The sequence below is a fragment of the Entamoeba dispar genome, genomic scaffold, assembly GCF_000209125.1.
Source record: "Entamoeba dispar SAW760 scf_1105229463143 genomic scaffold, whole genome shotgun sequence".
Taxonomy (NCBI): domain Eukaryota; phylum Evosea; order Mastigamoebida; family Endamoebidae; genus Entamoeba; species Entamoeba dispar.
This window is the reverse complement of record NW_001855545.1, coordinates 19,848-37,543: the sequence shown is the minus strand read 5'-3', so window position 1 is coordinate 37,543 and position 17,696 is coordinate 19,848. Positions and strand designations below refer to the sequence as shown.

The window sequence follows — 17,696 nt, the reverse complement described above, 5'->3', positions numbered from 1 at the left end:
TAAGAATAATAAATAATATGATAATAGTATGTGATAAATGTAATTATGATATTTACAAATGAATTTAAAATGTATAGAACTCTCCATTTCAAAATAATACAAATTAATAATCTAAAAGAAGTGAAAGTAATTGTAGTGGTAAGAACAATAAATTGATTAATCAATAAAGAGTCATTAAGAATGATAAAAGAACAAGGTATAATAATTCAATATGAAATAATGGTAAAAGATATAATAATATAAACATGAAAGATCTAATGAAATATTGTTGATATCATAGAGGCGAATATAGATAAGTACTTCATAAACAAGAGTCTGAAGAGAGTGAATGATATAATCTCACCTGAGCAAAGTGAAATAGAAAAATTACAATTTGCTGATACTTAATTTATTAGTTTTTATTTTTTTTATAAAAATCTTTTTAAGAAAGAAAACTTAAAAAAACAACGAAATGGAGCCAGTTGAAATAATAAAGAAAAAGAGTTGTTTTAATTTATATCAGTTTAAAGAAATTATTCAATACTTTTATAATAAAACAGACTACGAAGTATTCTCAATGATTAATAAACGATGTGGACAAGTACTATTATTATTTGAAGAAAATCCAATTCCATATACAGAAGATATGAAAGTAATATTTCCTAATATCTGTATACAACATCTTTATCATTATGAAGAAGAACATGTCTTTGGAATGAAAAAGTATATTTATCATTTTGAAGTAAGTTACTCTTATTATCATGATGTTCATGGAGAAAGAATTAAATTTAAAAGAGTAGTATTTAATAGATTAGATAGAATTCGTTATGGTGGTCAAATACCTGAAGGAATAACTGATATTGGATATAAAGCATTTAATGGAAGTGATATTCAAGTAGTTATTATTCCTGATACTGTTACATCTATTAACAATAATGCATTTGAAAATTGTAATAATCTTAAAACAGTTTATTTTTCAAAAAATTTATTGTCAATTGGTGCTGAAGCTTTTCTTGATTGTGTTTCTTTAAAAGAAATTAATAAACCTACTGCATTACAATTTATAGGTTATCATTGTTTTCATGGTTGTATTAAATTGAAAGAATTACCAAAAGAAATTAAAAGAAGTAATTAACTATTATTTATTTTCAATAACAAATTGTTTCCATTGTTGTGGAGGAAGTTTTAAACAATATTCATAAAATCTATTATGGTCTTCTTCTTTTAATCCAAATTCTTTACATAAATAATTAAAATAAATCTTACGACACTCTAATAATTCTTTTTGTTGTTCTTGTTGTTTATTACTTAAATTTTCTCTTTCAATATCTAATTGATGTATTAATTGAATTGTTATTTGATTATTTTTTTGTAATTCATTTAATTGGTTTTGCAGTTCATTTACTTTATTTTCACATTGTTGATATAGTTCCATCGTTTCAATGATTTATCTTTCTTTTTAAGTTTTTCTTAAAAGAAAAACTCTCATTTCAAATCTTTTAAGATTTTGAAAAAAAAAGCAATTACAACAAGTCAAATTATAAAAATAGTTTATGAGCATGTTGGTCCAATTCATTGACTCTTTGTTTAGTTGTATTATCAAAGCAATTTATTAATCTTCTAAGTCAGTGTCACACCAACAACAATAAAAGAAAAATAATGAGATGAAAAAAAGAAGGAAAATATTAGTTTATTATTTGAAGTAAAAAAAGCTGCAAAAAAATTATTTTAAAAAAAAAAAAGGTCAAAAAAAGAATATCCACAATTTGATTTTCTTCATATTGAGAAGTGATTTCTTAAGTTTCTTCAACGCCCTTCTTTTATTATAGAGTTCATTTCCAACAGACGAATTAGAAGGTTCTTCTTCTAATGTGGTGCCAGAGTTGAATGTGTAGAACATTAAATATTTCATGTTTTTAATGGTAATTATTTGTAATATTGGGGAAGTCGATTCGTAATTTTTAGTCAACAAAAATTATTTAAAAAAAAAAGATGAAAAAAAAAATCCAAAAAAAAAAACCTTAATTATCAAATCAGATAATCAAAAATGAATACAGACGATACTTCACATGAAAAAGATGGTATTGTCGAATGGACTGAAGAAGAGATTCAAATATTAAATAATAATTTAAAAAATTTTCCAGAAGAAGATTATTCTGAATTTAAAAGATTAACATTATTATTAACAAAATTACCTAGAAAACGATTACGAGATGTATCTGCTCGGCTAGACTATTACAAACAATTACAAAATAATCCAACACTAACATGGAAAGATTTCTGTTGTGAACATAAACTAAATAAACAAAAAAGAGTGGAAGCATATTCACCTCGTTCTTCTTCAAGTGAAAATGATGATAGTCAATTAAAAAGAAAAAGAGGTAGAAGTCGTTCTAAATCTAAAGAAAAACAAAGTAGAGATTCAAGAGAAAATTCTTCTTTAGGAAGTGTTGGAGACAGTCCTTATACTTCTCCTCTCCATAACAAAGATTTGTTATTTACTCCTCAAGTTAGTCCCGAAGGAACAATTAAATCTGAACTAACTCAACAAACATTAACTCGTTCAAAATCTGGAATAAATGTTCCTCGTACTAAACAATCTTTACCAATTAAAATGAGTGAATGCATTCAAGAAAATAAACGAACAACTGATATTAATGACAATAAATTTAAAAAAATTTCTGTATTTATCCCTCAATCTCCCCAATTACCTTTTAACCCGTCTTTATTCCAATTTCGTTTTACTTCTGTTCCTTCAACTCATCTTGACTCTCTTAATTCATTGTTATTAAAAAATGAAAGAGTTATTGACCATTTAATTGAATATGAACTACAAACTTCTCAAATAGATCTTGGTTCTGTTCAAGACTTTTCTTCTACTACTAAAGCCATATTAGATATTACTGAACAAATGGTTCATCCACTTGCTCTACCAGTTGTGTTCAATGCTCCAATATCTATGAGAGAAATTCAATCCCATTTGAATGAATTAGGGATGAACTATTAAATTGTTATTTAATTTTGTTATTCATTTTTCTTTTAAAAAAATTAATAATAGTTTTTTATTAATAAATTTATTATTAATAAAAATTTATTTAAAAAAAACTTTTTTATTGTTATCATAATGAGTTGCATACAAGAGTTTATCAAAAAGAATGTTGAGGGTCAAAATAAAACAGTTACGTATATGGATATAGTTCTTGCATTTGAAAATACAACACCAAAACAAGCACAAAAGTTTGTTTTAATTTATTTTTATTAAAAAATAGAATAAAAAATTATAATATTTTATTAATACTTTTTATTATTTTTATAAAAGAAACAATCAACACTTAGTGAATTAAAACAGTACCAAACAGAACATAAAATTGAAAGTTGGGAAGTTGGAATTGAAGAAAATGAAAATGGATGGCATATTACAAATAGTGGAGAGTGTTATATGATTTACAATAACGATTTTAAAGAAGAACTAAAACAATCAATGACAAATTATTTTAAGTCAGGAAAGTCAGAAGCAGTTATAGCACCAAAAGTTATTACAACAACACACACATTTAAATCAGATATGTTAAATAAAGAAAAGCCAAAAGAAGAAGAAAAGAAAATAGTCAATTCAATTATCAATGTATCAGAAATTCCTGAAACTAAAAAACCACAACAACCAGACGTATTAAAAAAAGAAAGTGACATAGTAACAAGCGGTAAGTCTCAAAAAAAACTTACAGCTTTCTTTAATGTATCAAAAAAATCTGAAACAAATTCTCAAATCAGCTCAACTACCTCATCAAAGAAATCTAAAGTCAGTTTAGATAATTTCTTTAAAGTTAAAGCAAAACCTATTGAGCAAAAAACAAAGAAAAGGACATTAAAACCAATTAATTCAGACGATGAAGAAAAGTAATTAATAATTTAAAAATTTATAGTTACACTCTTTTATTCTCTTTTTTTAAATAATTAGAAGAATCAATATCATTTTTAATAAATAAATAACTCTTTGAAATGGAAAAAAGAGTTTTATTGTTGTGAAATTTTTTTGGTTGGGTTTAAGTTCAATTCAAATGGAAGAAATAAGAATGAAAGAAATTAAATTAGCAGATTAAATTATTAAAAGAAAATGGAAAAAAAAAGAACTTAAAAAAAGAGGAATTTACGATGTCTGAAAGTGAAGGTTTGAAGCTGTTTTTCTTATTACTATATTCAAATGAGTTAATTCATAGAATTTAAACAACAATCTATGACAGATAAAATTGCAAAAGAAGAAAATGAAAATGCCCGTGAGTTACGTGATGTTGCCATGGTTGGAAAACAAATAGCACAAATGGAAAACGCTGATATAAAAAAACAAAACGAGCAAATAGATAGGGCAGGCCAAGATGCTAATGCAATGGCCACTGATGTTAGTAATACAAATGCACAATTACAAGAAGCACGTGCTTATAGTTGTGCTAGTAGAAAATGGTTAATTATTGGTATAGTCGTAGGTATTTTAGTAGTGATAGTGATTATTGCCATAATAGCTATTATTCTTGGTGTTCTTTTGAGTTAAATGAGCATTGTTTTTTTTTTGTTTTTTATATTTAATTTTTATTATAAAATATAATAAATTTACTTAAAAAGAAGAATACTAACAAATGATTAATTGATTGAGATGATTGGAGTACATGCTAGTAATTACCATTGTGATGATGTTACTGGTACTATTATGTTAAAGTTTGTTAAAGAATTCAAAAACTATCAATTAATCAGAACATTGGATATGGACATTCTAAATAAATGTACTTTAGTTTTTGATATTGGTGGGGTATATGACCATAAAATCAAACGATATGATCATCACCAACGTGGATTTAAAGAAACTTTTTCACCAGCACATAATATTTTATTATGTGGTTGTGGATTATTATTTAAACATTATGGAAATGAAATTGTAAAAAATATTATTGAAGAATATCAACATGAAACTATCACAGAAGAAGTAGCAGAAAAATTAAAAATTCTTGTTTATAATTATTTTGTTATGCCAATTGATGCCAATGATAATGGTATTGATGTTTCTTGTGGAGAATTATTATATAGAGATAATACTACTCTCTCTGCTCGGGTAGCTCATTTAAATGAAACAAAACAACCATTTGAAAAAGCACAAGAATTAGTTCAACCAGAATTTATTGATGCTGTTTTAACTTGTTACCAAATTGTATCACAACACTTACCTTCTCTTCAACACTGTTTTGAAACACGTTATTCTGTTCATCCTTCAGGAAAAATCTTAGTAAATACACAAGCAGTTCCATGGAAAGAATCATTAAATTTATTAGAAACAATTGAAGAATCTACAAATGGAAAGAAATGTGAAGTTTTATATGTCTTACAACCTGATCTTGGAAGAGGAACTCAATGGAAATGCACTGCTGTTTCTAAACCATTTAGTTATGGTTGTCTTAAAAACTTTCCAGAACAATGGAGAGGTTTAAGAAATAAAGAATTAGAAAAGGTGTGTGGAATAAAAGGAAGTATTTTTTGTCATTCTTCTGGATTTTTAGCATGCAACGAAACATATGAAGGAATGTTACAAATGGCAATTACTTCATTAGAATCAAATTAATTTTGATATTTAAAAAATTTTTTTGTTATATATTTCAAAAATAATTTTTTTATTGTTGAAAAGAAAATGAAAAAAGAACTTTCAAAAGAGAAATAATTATGGCATGTGAATTAAAAGAATTTTTGGTTAAGAATGATATGTATCCTATGGGAGATCAAGTTGAAAAGAAAAGAAAAGCAATCTCTAAAATGACTGAATATATTCAACAGTGGGGAAAAAAGATATATATTGAAAGTGCAGGTGTTGCTGATGATACTGATGTAAGAGCCGCAACGATTTATGTTTATGGTTCTTATAGATTAAATGTGTATGGAAATAATTCAGATATTGATGCATGTATTGTATCTAATTCAACAATTACAAGAGACGATTTTTATGATGGGTTATATGCTGAATTATTAAATAATCCTGATGTAAAAGAATTAAAACAAATTCCATCAAAACGATCACCACATTTATCAATGATTTATCTTAATATTGAATTTGATTTAAATTTTTCGAGAACAGCGTACACTTCATTACCTGATAATTTAGATATTCTTAATGAAAATATATTAAAAAATATGGATGAACTTGATACTCGTGCTATTAACGGTGTTAGAAATACAGACATTATTGATGCATTTGTTCCAAACCATTCTGAAGAAGCATTTAGAGTAATGGTACGTACTATTAAATTATGGACAAAAAAGAGAGGAATATACGGATATGTTTATTGTTTTCTAAATGGTATTTCAATAGAAATATTAGTTGCTCAAGTTATTAGTGAAAATTATCAATTAGATAATGTTCGTTTATTAGAAAAATTTTTTCAAGTGTATTCTTCATGGGATTGGTTAAGAGCTCCAGTTATGCTTGGTACTAATGATGATTTTAATGATAAAAAGAAAGAAGGTGTTATTCAAATTTTAACACCAGCATCTCCTAGTGAAAATGCTGCTTTTAGTATTACTAAATTCTCATTAGAACTGATTAAAAGAGAGTTAAAAAGAGGACAAGAAATAGTTCATGAATTTAGTTCTGAAGGTGTTAATGATTGGGCAAAGTTGTTTAAACCAAGACATCTTTTCTGTGGCTATTATATTTTTATTGAATTTATTGTAACTTCTTCTTCACTAGAAGGACTTACAACTACAATTGGTAAATTTGAATCAGGTTTGGTTAATTTAATGAAAGGTTTAAGTGAAATTGAAGAGATAGTTGAAGCAAATGTAATTCCAAATGGATTTTTAGATGAAGAAAATGAAAAGTATTTTTATTATGTTGGAATGAATGTTAAAAGAGATTGTCCCGTTGATATATCCACTCCATTGAATTCTTTTTTGAGTATCGTTAATTCAGGAAAAGATTTAATTGTTGATGCTTCAATTAAAAAGAGATCTGAAATACCTACTAAATTTGCTCATTCTGTTAAAAAATCTATCAATAAAAGTCAAGAAGTTAAAGAAACATCTTCGCAAGTACCTTCTTCTGTAACAGAAACATTTGATATTCCAACTAAACCTTCTATTGAACAACAACTTAAAGCAAAAGAAGAAAATTCTATTCCTATTGAAGAAAAGAAAGAACAACTTAAAAAAGAAATGAAGCAAGAAGCAAACACTATTGTTAAAAATTCTTCAACTGATGATGATTTTATGAAAAGATTTACAAGAAAAAATTGATTTTTAGAATTTAATATTTTTGTTATTTAAATAACAGAAAAAAGAGAAGGAAGTAAAAATAAACAAAAATAGAAAGAATGAACTAGAAAAGGAAAGAAGGAAATAGTAAAAAGAATAGTAAAAAAGTAAAAAAATGAAGAAAAAAGAAAAAAAGAAAATAGAGAAGATCTGACAAAATAGAAAAGAACTTTCATGGCTAAGGAATCTAGTTTATATGAAGGGTTTGATTATTGTTTTTAACAGAGAATGTTTTTAAAAAGAATTGAAAACAAAAAGGTTATCATTTCTAAAGAAAAAAAAAGAAATAATCAATATGTAGCGATAAAATGACAACAGAATTTAAAATAGTTTTCACAGGAGATCCATCTGTTGGAAAGACGTCTCTCATATATCAAATGATAGTTTGTTATTATTTAGAAAAAAAAAAAGAAATGAAGAAAACAAAACAAGAAAATAAAAATATAAAAAGATAAGAAGAAAGTATTAATCAAATAGGAAGGAAAGTTTCATGAAGAACTTCCGAGTACTATTCCTGAGTCACAACAACATACAGTTACAGAAGGGAATCAAATCTATGTATTTAATCTGAATGATACAGCAGGACAAGAAGTCTATCGTACAGTAACGTCATCATATTATAGGTCGTGTCATGGAGTGTTTTTAGTATATGCGCAAGATGACAAGACATCATTTGAAGATTTAAGGGGATTTTTTGATGATATCAGCACATATACGAAAGGAAAGAAACCTATCATTTATCTTCTAAGTAATAAAAAAGATTGTGAAAAAATTGTAAGTACAGAACAAGGACAAAAATTTGCAAAAGAGAAAAAGATAGTCTTTTTTGAGGTTAGTGCTAAGACAGGAGAAGGAGTTAAAGAGGCATTTGAAAATATGCAAAAAGAATTAAAAGGAACTGGTGGAAATAAAAAAGGAAATTCAAAATCAGGAAAGTGCATTTTGTTGTAATTTGTAAAGCCACATAAAATGATAAAATGTTTTGATTTAATTTAAAGATGGTTTATATCTTCTTTATTATTCATTCTTCTTTCTTTTCTTTTTTATTAAATAATTTTATTAAATTTTCAGGTTAATAGAACTGAAGAAAGTAAGGAAGAATAAAAATAAAAAACTTTGAATAAAGTAAGAAAGAAGAATAAAGACTTTTCATTGAACGAATAAAAAACCTTCAATTTTTAAGAAAAAAAAAATAAAAAGTACTGAGAATAAAGTAAACAAAGTTTGTATGAAGAAGTTAGGGAGTACTTCTTTATTTATCATAGTTTTTCTTACCATTTTAAGTAATAAAAGTTGTTTGGGGGAAAAGTGTCAATGTGGTGATGGTGTTTGGGATAGTTTTTGTGAAGATTGTGATGGAAGTTCTAATTGTGGGAGTAATTGTAAATGTAAAGATGGGTATCAACCAAATGGATTAGGTGATTGTATAATTCAATGCCTTTATGGAGACAATTGTTTAGAAGGGTGTTATTTACCAAATGAATGTGAAAAATGTGATACAACAAAACATATTAAAAGTGATTGTAATGATTGTGAAGATGGATATGTATTTAATGGATATGGTAATTGTATAAAAAAACCCAAATTAATCGAGACATGTTTTTCTTTTTTTCAACGAACAAAGAATGAGAGTGTATATATTATTAATGAAAGTACTAATATTTTCCATACTGTTCTTATGAATGAAATTGTATTTAGTAAAATATTATGTTCTGATGTTGTTTCATTTACACAACCATATACATATGGGATTTGGATTAAATTAATCAGTTTTACAGAACGATATGTCAGTGTTGCTTTAAATGATTATACCGAAGAAGAATTATTATATATTGGATCATTAGGAAATTATTTTGGAAATCCATATTCAATTGCAACACAAATGGATTGTACTGAGACCCATAGTGCAAGATGTGATTTATTTAATTTAAAAAGTGCAGAATATATATTAACACCAAGACTAATTATCCATTTACAACCATCTATTCCTATTTATGTTTTTATTCATTCTCCATATGGAAAAACAATTTCAGAATCGTTCACATTTTATATTAAATCTATTAGTCATCCTTGTATTGATGGAGCTGTTGACATAGATTTAATTGATGTTATTGATATACCTACAGTACATTTAGATAAGTATACTGCATTTGTTTCAACTTCTGTTTGTCTTACAAAAGTACAATATGTTAAATGGTATAAATTAATAGGAGCAAATAAAAAGATGAAGATTAGTTTATGTGATTCTAGTTATGAAGGAAATGTTTCAATTCAAGTAATTAGTTTTCTGGATAAAAGTAATATTGATTCTTGTTCAAGTATTCATGCTCGTTGTAATAAATATGTTTCTGGAAATTGTCTAAATACACTTTATTCAACAACAATTATTGAATTAATTGATACTGAACAATTATATGTTGGAATTACATTCTCAAATCAAGAAACTAAAGGAAATATTTCTATTTCTTTTGAATTTGTTTGTCCAAACAATTGTGGAGAACATGGATTTTGTAGTGAATCAGCAGAAGGATGTATTTGTGAAGAAGGTTATGTTAATACTGATATTGGGTGTAGTAGTTGTGGTAATGGAAAGAAAGATGAAAACGAAGATTGTGATAATTCTTATAGATTTGATTTACAATGTGATAATAATACATGTTCTTGTATTTCACCTTTTTTACCAATAAATTTTAATGGGATAATACGATGTAGTTTACCTTCATGTGGAAATCATCAAATTGATATTGGAGAAGAATGTGATGGTGGAATGGGATGTGAGTATTGTTTTTGTGTTAATGGGACACAACCTTATTTTATTCCACAAATTGGTTGTATTCCTTCTACATGTGGTAATAATTTACTAGATAAAGAAGAAGAATGTGATGGTGGAGAAGGATGTTATTTATGTCAATGTATTGAGGGATATTATTCGGTTCATTCATTATCATGTAGAAGAAAGAATTTTATTAAAGATACTATTATTTATTTATCATCTATTATTATATTTTATATCTTCTTTTGGATTGCATTATTAATTATTCATTACTTTATTTACATAAAGTTAAATAAAATTATTATGAAAGAATTAAATGAACAAGAAATGATTCAAGAAATTTGTAATTGTGGTGTTATTCCTTTTGATAAAGGTAATGCACAAAGATTGGAAATTTTTAATAATCCTTACTTTTCTTTTTCTGATTCTATTATATCATTTTTAAATGAAGGGAAATTAGATCTTGAAAAAAATTATTCATTTCAATTTACTCTACGTAATACTTACAAAAAAGTATTGTTATATACATTTCATGGTAAAGAAAATCCAAAATATAAACTTATTTTTTCTCCTACAACTGGGGCATTACATACTCAAGAAGTAGTCACTATTACTGCTCAGCTTATTGTATTTTGTACAACAAATTTAAAAGAACGAATTCATGTTACTTTAAGATTTGGTCAAATTAAATCAACAATGAAAGAAATTGATGACATTATTACAAGAAATAACCCACAATTACTTCAAGATTCTAGTTCAACTACTTCATCATCATCACTTATTATTCAAACACAATTACATACTGAAGAAAGTAAATCTTCTCTTCTTAGTCTTAAAACTAAAGTTAAGCCACCAAAAATTGAAAGGTTTTATGTTAATATGGAATTACAAGCAGAAAGTAAATTATCAACACATATTGATTTTGATGAAATAGAATTAAAACAACCACCTGTAGGACAAGGTTCATTTGGATTAGTATATCGAGGATTTTGGAGAGGAGTAGAAGTGGCAATTAAAATGATTAAATCAGATCTTTTAGATACAGAAACATTATTACCAAGTTTTAAAGAAGAATGTAATTTAATGGAGAGAATACGTTGTCCATATGTTTTATCTTTTGTTGGAAGTGTACAAATGCCAGATCAATTATGTTTAATAACAGAATTTTGTAGTATGGGTTCTGTAAGAAAATATATGAAAACAAATTCATTAACAACACAATTAAAAGTTAGAATTTGTCAAGATATTGCAAGAGGAATGAATTATTTACATCAAAATAATATTGTTCATAGAGATTTAAAAACAGACAATATATTAATGTTTAGTACTAATCCAAATGAAGCTACATTATGTAAAATTTCTGATTTTGGAACATCACAACTCTATGTTGAATCAAAAAATTCTAAAAAAATTGTTGATGTTGGAACTCCTGCTTATATGGCACCTGAAGTTCATAATCCTAAATTAGGAGATGCTAGTTTTAAATGTGATGTTTTCTCTTTTTCTATTTGTTTATTAGAAATATGGTTAACTCATCAACCATATAACCCTGAACAATTTCCTGATTCTGAATCTATTCAATCATTTATTATGGCAGGAAAACGTTTAGCTATTCCTAATGAATGTGTATATAAACGAATTATTAGAAAATGTTGGGCACATAAACCAAAAAATAGACCAACATTTAATGAAGTTTCATTAGAATTAGATTCTATTTATCAAAGAATAATTAAAACTACAAGAAAAAGACAAAATACTATTTCTGTATTACGTCCAAATGAATTTTGTACTACTCCATTTTCTCCAATTGAATCTCCTGATACATTAGCTCCTGAATCTTTATCAAGTACTCATGGAGTAACTCCAAAAATTATATTACCAGAATTATCTGTAACACCTTTAAATATTCCTGATGGAAAGATTCAAGGAAAGGTTAGTGATAGGTTAACTAAAATTACAAACACTCAAAGATTTTCAACTCCTTCTGTTCATTCTCAATTAGAAGAAATTCAAGAACAAGGAGAAAAAGATGATGAAGAATATTCTGTTGTAGAAATATCAACACCAAATACTCCAGTAACTTCCTTAAATCAATCAGGAATTCAAACACCAAGAAATCGTAAAAGAACGAATAGTATAGTACAATCAAGTAGTATAGATAAATTAAATAATATTCAAGATAGTAAATATAAAATTGGTATTGTAGGAGATAATAGTTTAAGTAATGGAACAATATCAGTTAAACCAAATAGCAATTTATTAGAACAAGAAGAAATATTAAGTTCAAGAAAAGATGATACAAATTCAATAAGAAAAAGAAGAACAAATGTTATTTTAAAAGATAAATTTGATACTTCTTCATTTGGAGATATTCCAACACCAATATTAATTGCTCTTGAATCAAATAATGAACAAAAAAGATATTCCTGTGATACAACAGGAGGATTAAAACAAAGATCTCCAGTTATATTGTGTAATGAAAATAAAATACCAATTAAAATAAAAATAACTTCTTTTACAGAAGAAGAAAATGAAAGAAAGAAAAGTGAATTAAGAAATGCAACTTCTCCTGAGATTAATCAAAAAAATGTAAAAACTAATTTACCAAAAGAAGGTAAAGAATAATATTATTTATATAAATGTATGTTTTTTACATCTCTTTTTAAAATGTATCGAGTTTTTTTTTAATTTTTTTGGCGTTGTAATTGGAGGAGTCGTTATACTTTCTTTTCTTTATGAAATACCCCATTTTTGGTGTTTTCGAAGTTATATGAAAAAGGGGGTTGGAGTGAAGATACCGAGTAATAACACTAGTAAAATTACTAAAGAAAAACTATTAATTAATGTATTTAAATAAAGATAGAGAATTCGTGTTACCTTTTGAAATTACTTAAACCATTTCTTAGAACAAAGAGAAGAAGAAGAAATTCTCAAATTAAAAAATCTATTTATAAATGTGTTTTTTTTGAAATAAAAGAATTAGAGAGAGTTCTTTAATTACAAAATCAAAAACGGAAACATTAAGTTAACAAGTTAATATTCGCATATGAAATCACCTTGACTAATAACTAGAATTCAACAACTAATACGAAATAAAATGAATAGTTTTCACTTTAACAAATAAAAAAAGAGTTTTCAGATAGTAAATAGTTCGGTAAAAAGAAAATCATAATAATAAGATATTTCTAGCTAACTGTAGTATTATTTAAAGAATCTACTAATAATTCATTTTAATTAAGTAATAGTGCATGCAAGGACAATTTATTAAAGAGTCTACTTTTATTAAAACAGAGAAAACTTGGAAAGAACCAAAGAAAGATTTTAGAACAGTTAGAAATCAACAAGTTTATCAACAAGGAATATTATTAGCTTTATTAAATCAATACTTTGATATAGAAATTAGAAAACCATTAAAAAAGGCTCATTCATTTGAACAATTAATAAGAATTCATAGATTAATTATTGGCTCAGAAATTATTGATGTAGAAAAGTTTTGTGACCGTAGGTGTAAAGAAAAGTTTCAAAAGGATCTTCGTAAAGGAATTAATGAAAAAACTGCAAAAAGGAGATTAGAAAATATCAGAATTGTTGAAATGGTTTTCTTATTAATGGATATTTTAACAGAACTTGGATATCTTTTTGATACTTCGTGCACTAAAGGAAAGAAAGGAACTGTTAAATATGAAAGAATTCAAAATATCTTTTATTGTGGTAAAAAAGTTTACAATTATAATCACTTTATTACTATTGGAAAATCTGTCAATTCTTATTTGTTATTATCTTTATCCAACCAAGATTCATTTTATTGGAAAAGAGGAACTGGATGTCCAGAGATCTCTTGATCACTTTCGCATTTTTAAATATTTTTTTGTTCTTTTTTTAATATATTTTTTTTGATTTAATGAATAAAATGTTGAATTGGATGAAATTTTATTTAATATTGTTTATTGAAACTTAAATAACTATAATTAAATAAAATGAATAATTAATTTAAGAAAATATTTATTTAGAAATAATATCATATTAAAATAAATTAAAATTATTTTTGCTAAATAATATATAAATAGAAATTGATGAAACAAAAAAAAAGAACAAATAAAATAATAAAAAGCAATGCCAAAATAATATTAACATAATAGGATAATAAATTATATTATATTGTAATATTATATTGTTCATAAATCATAACAAATAAAATAATAAAACAACAAAAAACATGAAATTACATGAATAATAATTATAAAATAACAAAATAAAAAATGATTAAATATTCAAATGAATAGAGAAATAAAAATAGGTTCTAAATAATTATAAATTCATTATAAAATTATATAATAGTAGTAATAATAAATAATAAAGAATAAAAAATAATATAAATAATAATAATCATTTTAATATAAATGAATTATTATAATAATAAAAAATAAACAAATAAATAACAACACTAAAATATTATTTGATAATTGATGAAATTTTTTTTTATTAACATTTTAAGTTGACGTTTAATTTGAATCATTTCATCCACTTCTCCCAACTTTCACGTTCATTTTCCATAAAAGCAATAACAGTTTCTAAGTGTCTATATCTAGTACTTAATTCTTTTAAAACAGACTGATACTCTTCAATAGAAGAATATTTTTTGTGACACATGGAATCATACCATTCATCTGGAACAAATTGATCATCAACTTCAATATCATTTTTAAGACCATTTAATAACATTAATAACCCATTTTTATGTTCTACTTCTTTTCTTCTTTTTTCATTTTCTTGAACTTGTTGTTTTAAAGACTGAATCATTTCTTTTGTTCTTTTTCTTTTTTTATCTTCAACAATTAAAGTTTTCTCTATTCCTAATCCTTCAATCTTTGCTTCAACAGTAAACAACCCACTAGAATCAATTATAAATCTGACATTAACAGGAGTTTTCTTTGGTTGTGGCTTATCTATTTGAATTTCAAAATTACCAAGTTTTAAATTTTCAGGACAAATATCTTTCTCTCCTTCATAAATATCAATAGACAATGTTTTCTGTCCATCTATAGCAGTCATTAATTGTTTTTCTTTAACAACTGGTATTTCTGTTCCACTTGGAATAATTTTTTGAAATAATACTCCAAGGTTACAAACTCCTAATGATATTGGAACAACATCAGTATAATGTTTATCTGTTCCAAATGCCCTATACGCTGCTCCTTGGCAAACTGCCAACATAGTATCTATTGTTGTTAATGGTTGTTTACCAAAGAATTCTTTAATCATTTTTTTAAAACAACACAATTTAGTAGGACCACCAACAAGAATAACATCTTTTATCTCTTCTTTAGGAATACTTTTTTTATCTAATGCTCGTTCGATTGTTTTCTGTATTCTTTTAAATAATGGTTCACATAATTCTATAAATGTTGTTGAGTCAATAACCATAGAGACTTCTTGTTGAACATCTTCAAGATCTTTTTCTGGAATAACACTTGATAACGAAACTTCAACATCACTTGTCTCTTCATTTGAAAATAAGATCTTTGCAAGCTCACAGTTATGAAGTAGTCCTTTCTTTGATCGTGTACATGCAGCTTCATTTCTAATACTTTTATCTTGAAAAATAACATATTTTTCTAATTGTTCATTATTCTCTAATAAATAATTCATCATCGCTATGTCAATATCTTTCCCTCCTAAATGCGTATCACCATCAGTTGCATTAACAGTAAATTCTTTATCAGATACTGTAACAATAGAAACATCAAACGTTCCTCCACCAAAGTCAATAACCATATACTTCCCACCATTTATTAGTGTTTGGGATTTATCATAAGCAATCGCTGCTGCTGTTGGTTCATTAACAAATTCAATTACTTCAATTCCAGCAATTTCAGCAGCTGCAGCAGTAGCATCTCTTTGTTCACTAGAAAAATTAGCAGGAACAGTAATAACTGCCTTAAAGCTATCACTGAGGTTTTTGTTATTGATAGAATTAATTGCTTGTTGTTTTAAATAAAGTAATATTTGAGATGATACCTCTACTGGAGATAACTTCTTTATTTGGTTGTCTTGTTCAATTTCATAAAACAATTCACCATCTTCAATGGAAATTTTATTTAATAAAGATTTATCATTTTCAATTTCACTCGGTTTTACTCTTCTGCCAATAAATCTTTTTGCCTCACATATGATGTTTTTTGTACGTTTGTTCATCATAGTTGCAGATACTCCACAAATAATATCTTGTTCAGATTTTGTTGGATAATATACTACAGAAGGGGTAAATTTATCATTATTAAATTTAATTACTTCAACACTCTGTTTGTTAACATCAAAATAACCTATAGAACTATTTGTTGTTCCTAAATCAATCCCAAAGACAACTTCCATTAGTCCTTTCTTCCTTTTTTTTTCTTTTTCAGTTTTTTCTTTTTTTTTTTTATAAATTTTTGTTAAATTATTGTATTCCTTCACATAACCTATTATTTAATTACCTTTAACAAAAGTAAACAACTAGTTCTTGGATTCTTTTCCATTCTTGGGGACAGAAGATAAATGAAACCTCACACCCTTTCTTGAGTGTTTATAGTATCCACTATCGATTATTGAAATTTCATCCGATTTCAAAATAGGTTCTTACTGAAACTATTCTAACAAATATCTTATTCCTCAAAAAGTTAATCATTCAAATAAGTTTATTGAGACCTCTTTCTTGCAATAATGAAAGATGTTGAATCACCAACCTAGATAGGTTTTATGATCATTTCAATATCGATCTCTTCATTCTTTCATAGGCATTGAATATTTGATGTTTATATATTTTTTCTGTTCCACGTTTCATACCCCATTTTTATATTAGTTTTTATTCACTTTCTTCTTAACAAGATTCTTTTTCGGTAGAATGAAAAATAAACATGAGATAAATATTCAACAAGATACAGAAGAAGATGAAGTTCTAATAAAATGTATAAGAGCGTAAAAAAAATTTAATAAAAAAGTGAATAAAAAGAGAATAAAAAAAGGAAAATGAATAAGAAAAAGTGAGTGAATAAAATGGTTACAAAGATAACACAAATAAGAAACACAGAACATTAACAAAGAATGAAACTCAAATTGAAAGCAAGAAAATAAGAGATAAAAAGTAGATGATTACGCGTTAATTGATTTATTTTCTATTGTTCATTGCTCAGGAGAGATTACTAATCCTATCTCTTTGCTTTAAAAATGATTAATCAACATTTATTAGTTTATTCTTTAATTTTAGTTGTTGAATTATGACAATTTCATTTTCTCATTTATTTGATGTGGAATAGAGTATTTTAGACATTTTTTACTTAAATATTCATTATTTAATTTCTATTTGATTTTGGTGAGTATTAAAATTATTCTTCTTTATTTTCTTATTTTAAGGAGAATATATAATTACTACTGTATTGCTATGGGGTAATATTCTTTTTAGTATCAACCACCAAGCCCTTTTTCGTTGATAATCTTATGTTATCAAATGTGCTTGTATCATAACAAGTAATAATAACATCTTTATAAATAAGTATGCTTTCTTTTATTATCAATGCCATTCAACTAACATAAATAATAAACACTGCTATTCTTGCAATATTTTGTAAGACATTTTTCTAACCAACTGCAACATCATAAACAGTCTATAACTGGTAAA

General features: G+C 25.7%; 10 protein-coding genes across 10 annotated transcripts, besides 26 other annotated features; 9 read left to right on the top strand and 1 right to left on the bottom strand.

Moving 5' to 3' along the window:
• Nucleotides 1–383: 383 nt before the first annotated feature.
• Nucleotides 384–425: a sequence feature (AT_rich).
• A 26-nt stretch (nucleotides 426–451) lies between these two features.
• On the top strand, nucleotides 452–1,114 carry EDI_303900 (uncharacterized protein; the record flags this gene model as incomplete). Its single annotated transcript, XM_001740654.1, has 1 exon — nucleotides 452–1,114. One exon carries the CDS (start codon nucleotides 452–454, stop codon nucleotides 1,112–1,114), a length of 663 nt encoding a protein of 220 aa, XP_001740706.1.
• A 599-nt stretch (nucleotides 1,115–1,713) lies between these two features.
• Nucleotides 1,714–1,941: a repeat region.
• A 19-nt stretch (nucleotides 1,942–1,960) lies between these two features.
• Nucleotides 1,961–1,998: a microsatellite.
• A 28-nt stretch (nucleotides 1,999–2,026) lies between these two features.
• On the top strand, nucleotides 2,027–2,986 carry EDI_303890 (uncharacterized protein; the record flags this gene model as incomplete). Its single annotated transcript, XM_001740653.1, has 1 exon — nucleotides 2,027–2,986. One exon carries the CDS (start codon nucleotides 2,027–2,029, stop codon nucleotides 2,984–2,986), a length of 960 nt encoding a protein of 319 aa, XP_001740705.1.
• Nucleotides 2,091–2,119: a sequence feature (AT_rich).
• Nucleotides 2,981–3,094: a sequence feature (AT_rich).
• A 9-nt stretch (nucleotides 3,095–3,103) lies between these two features.
• Nucleotides 3,104–3,880, top strand: EDI_303880 (uncharacterized protein; the record flags this gene model as incomplete). Its single annotated transcript, XM_001740652.1, has 2 exons — nucleotides 3,104–3,216; nucleotides 3,316–3,880. The coding sequence occupies 2 exons, from the start codon at nucleotides 3,104–3,106 to the stop codon at nucleotides 3,878–3,880; spliced, it is 678 nt and encodes a 225-aa protein (XP_001740704.1).
• Nucleotides 3,222–3,297: a sequence feature (AT_rich).
• Nucleotides 3,878–3,901: a sequence feature (AT_rich).
• A 19-nt stretch (nucleotides 3,902–3,920) lies between these two features.
• Nucleotides 3,921–3,969: a sequence feature (AT_rich).
• Nucleotides 3,970–4,131: 162 nt separating this feature from the next.
• Nucleotides 4,132–4,525, top strand: EDI_303870 (uncharacterized protein; the record flags this gene model as incomplete). Its single annotated transcript, XM_001740651.1, has 2 exons — nucleotides 4,132–4,147; nucleotides 4,197–4,525. The coding sequence occupies 2 exons, from the start codon at nucleotides 4,132–4,134 to the stop codon at nucleotides 4,523–4,525; spliced, it is 345 nt and encodes a 114-aa protein (XP_001740703.1).
• Nucleotides 4,526–4,535: 10 nt separating this feature from the next.
• Nucleotides 4,536–4,595: a sequence feature (AT_rich).
• Nucleotides 4,596–4,627: 32 nt separating this feature from the next.
• Nucleotides 4,628–5,584, top strand: EDI_303860 (uncharacterized protein; the record flags this gene model as incomplete). Its single annotated transcript, XM_001740650.1, has 1 exon — nucleotides 4,628–5,584. One exon carries the CDS (start codon nucleotides 4,628–4,630, stop codon nucleotides 5,582–5,584), a length of 957 nt encoding a protein of 318 aa, XP_001740702.1.
• Nucleotides 5,578–5,638: a sequence feature (AT_rich).
• A 44-nt stretch (nucleotides 5,639–5,682) lies between these two features.
• On the top strand, nucleotides 5,683–7,248 carry EDI_303850 (poly(A) polymerase; the record flags this gene model as incomplete). Its single annotated transcript, XM_001740649.1, has 1 exon — nucleotides 5,683–7,248. The coding sequence occupies one exon, from the start codon at nucleotides 5,683–5,685 to the stop codon at nucleotides 7,246–7,248; it is 1,566 nt and encodes a 521-aa protein (XP_001740701.1).
• Nucleotides 7,239–7,282: a sequence feature (AT_rich).
• A 1-nt stretch (nucleotide 7,283) lies between these two features.
• Nucleotides 7,284–7,405: a microsatellite.
• A 169-nt stretch (nucleotides 7,406–7,574) lies between these two features.
• EDI_303840 (uncharacterized protein) lies at nucleotides 7,575–8,217 on the top strand (the record flags this gene model as incomplete). Its single annotated transcript, XM_001740648.1, has 2 exons — nucleotides 7,575–7,649; nucleotides 7,744–8,217. The coding sequence occupies 2 exons, from the start codon at nucleotides 7,575–7,577 to the stop codon at nucleotides 8,215–8,217; spliced, it is 549 nt and encodes a 182-aa protein (XP_001740700.1).
• Nucleotides 7,666–7,728: a microsatellite.
• Nucleotides 8,218–8,305: 88 nt separating the features above from the next.
• Nucleotides 8,306–8,334: a sequence feature (AT_rich).
• A 160-nt stretch (nucleotides 8,335–8,494) lies between these two features.
• On the top strand, nucleotides 8,495–12,664 carry EDI_303830 (serine-threonine protein kinase, putative; the record flags this gene model as incomplete). The annotated part of the gene is made up of 1 exon (XM_001740647.1): nucleotides 8,495–12,664. The coding sequence occupies one exon, from the start codon at nucleotides 8,495–8,497 to the stop codon at nucleotides 12,662–12,664; it is 4,170 nt and encodes a 1,389-aa protein (XP_001740699.1).
• Nucleotides 10,226–10,278: a sequence feature (AT_rich).
• Nucleotides 10,294–10,344: a sequence feature (AT_rich).
• Nucleotides 12,660–12,680: a sequence feature (AT_rich).
• Nucleotides 12,681–13,287: 607 nt separating this feature from the next.
• On the top strand, nucleotides 13,288–13,881 carry EDI_303820 (uncharacterized protein; the record flags this gene model as incomplete). Its single annotated transcript, XM_001740646.1, has 1 exon — nucleotides 13,288–13,881. The coding sequence occupies one exon, from the start codon at nucleotides 13,288–13,290 to the stop codon at nucleotides 13,879–13,881; it is 594 nt and encodes a 197-aa protein (XP_001740698.1).
• Nucleotides 13,882–13,891: 10 nt separating this feature from the next.
• Nucleotides 13,892–13,951: a sequence feature (AT_rich).
• Nucleotides 13,952–13,995: 44 nt separating this feature from the next.
• Nucleotides 13,996–14,183: a microsatellite.
• Nucleotides 14,135–14,310: a microsatellite.
• Nucleotides 14,311–14,340: 30 nt separating this feature from the next.
• Nucleotides 14,341–14,370: a sequence feature (AT_rich).
• Nucleotides 14,371–14,459: a microsatellite.
• Nucleotides 14,460–14,484: 25 nt separating this feature from the next.
• Nucleotides 14,485–14,533: a sequence feature (AT_rich).
• Nucleotides 14,534–14,551: 18 nt separating this feature from the next.
• On the bottom strand, nucleotides 14,552–16,411 carry EDI_303810 (heat shock 70 kDa protein, putative; the record flags this gene model as incomplete). The annotated part of the gene is made up of 1 exon (XM_001740645.1): nucleotides 14,552–16,411. The coding sequence occupies one exon, from the start codon at nucleotides 16,409–16,411 to the stop codon at nucleotides 14,552–14,554; it is 1,860 nt and encodes a 619-aa protein (XP_001740697.1).
• A 6-nt stretch (nucleotides 16,412–16,417) lies between these two features.
• Nucleotides 16,418–16,462: a microsatellite.
• A 536-nt stretch (nucleotides 16,463–16,998) lies between these two features.
• Nucleotides 16,999–17,061: a microsatellite.
• Nucleotides 17,062–17,155: 94 nt separating this feature from the next.
• Nucleotides 17,156–17,692: a repeat region.
• Between the last annotated feature and the right edge of the window lie 4 nt (nucleotides 17,693–17,696).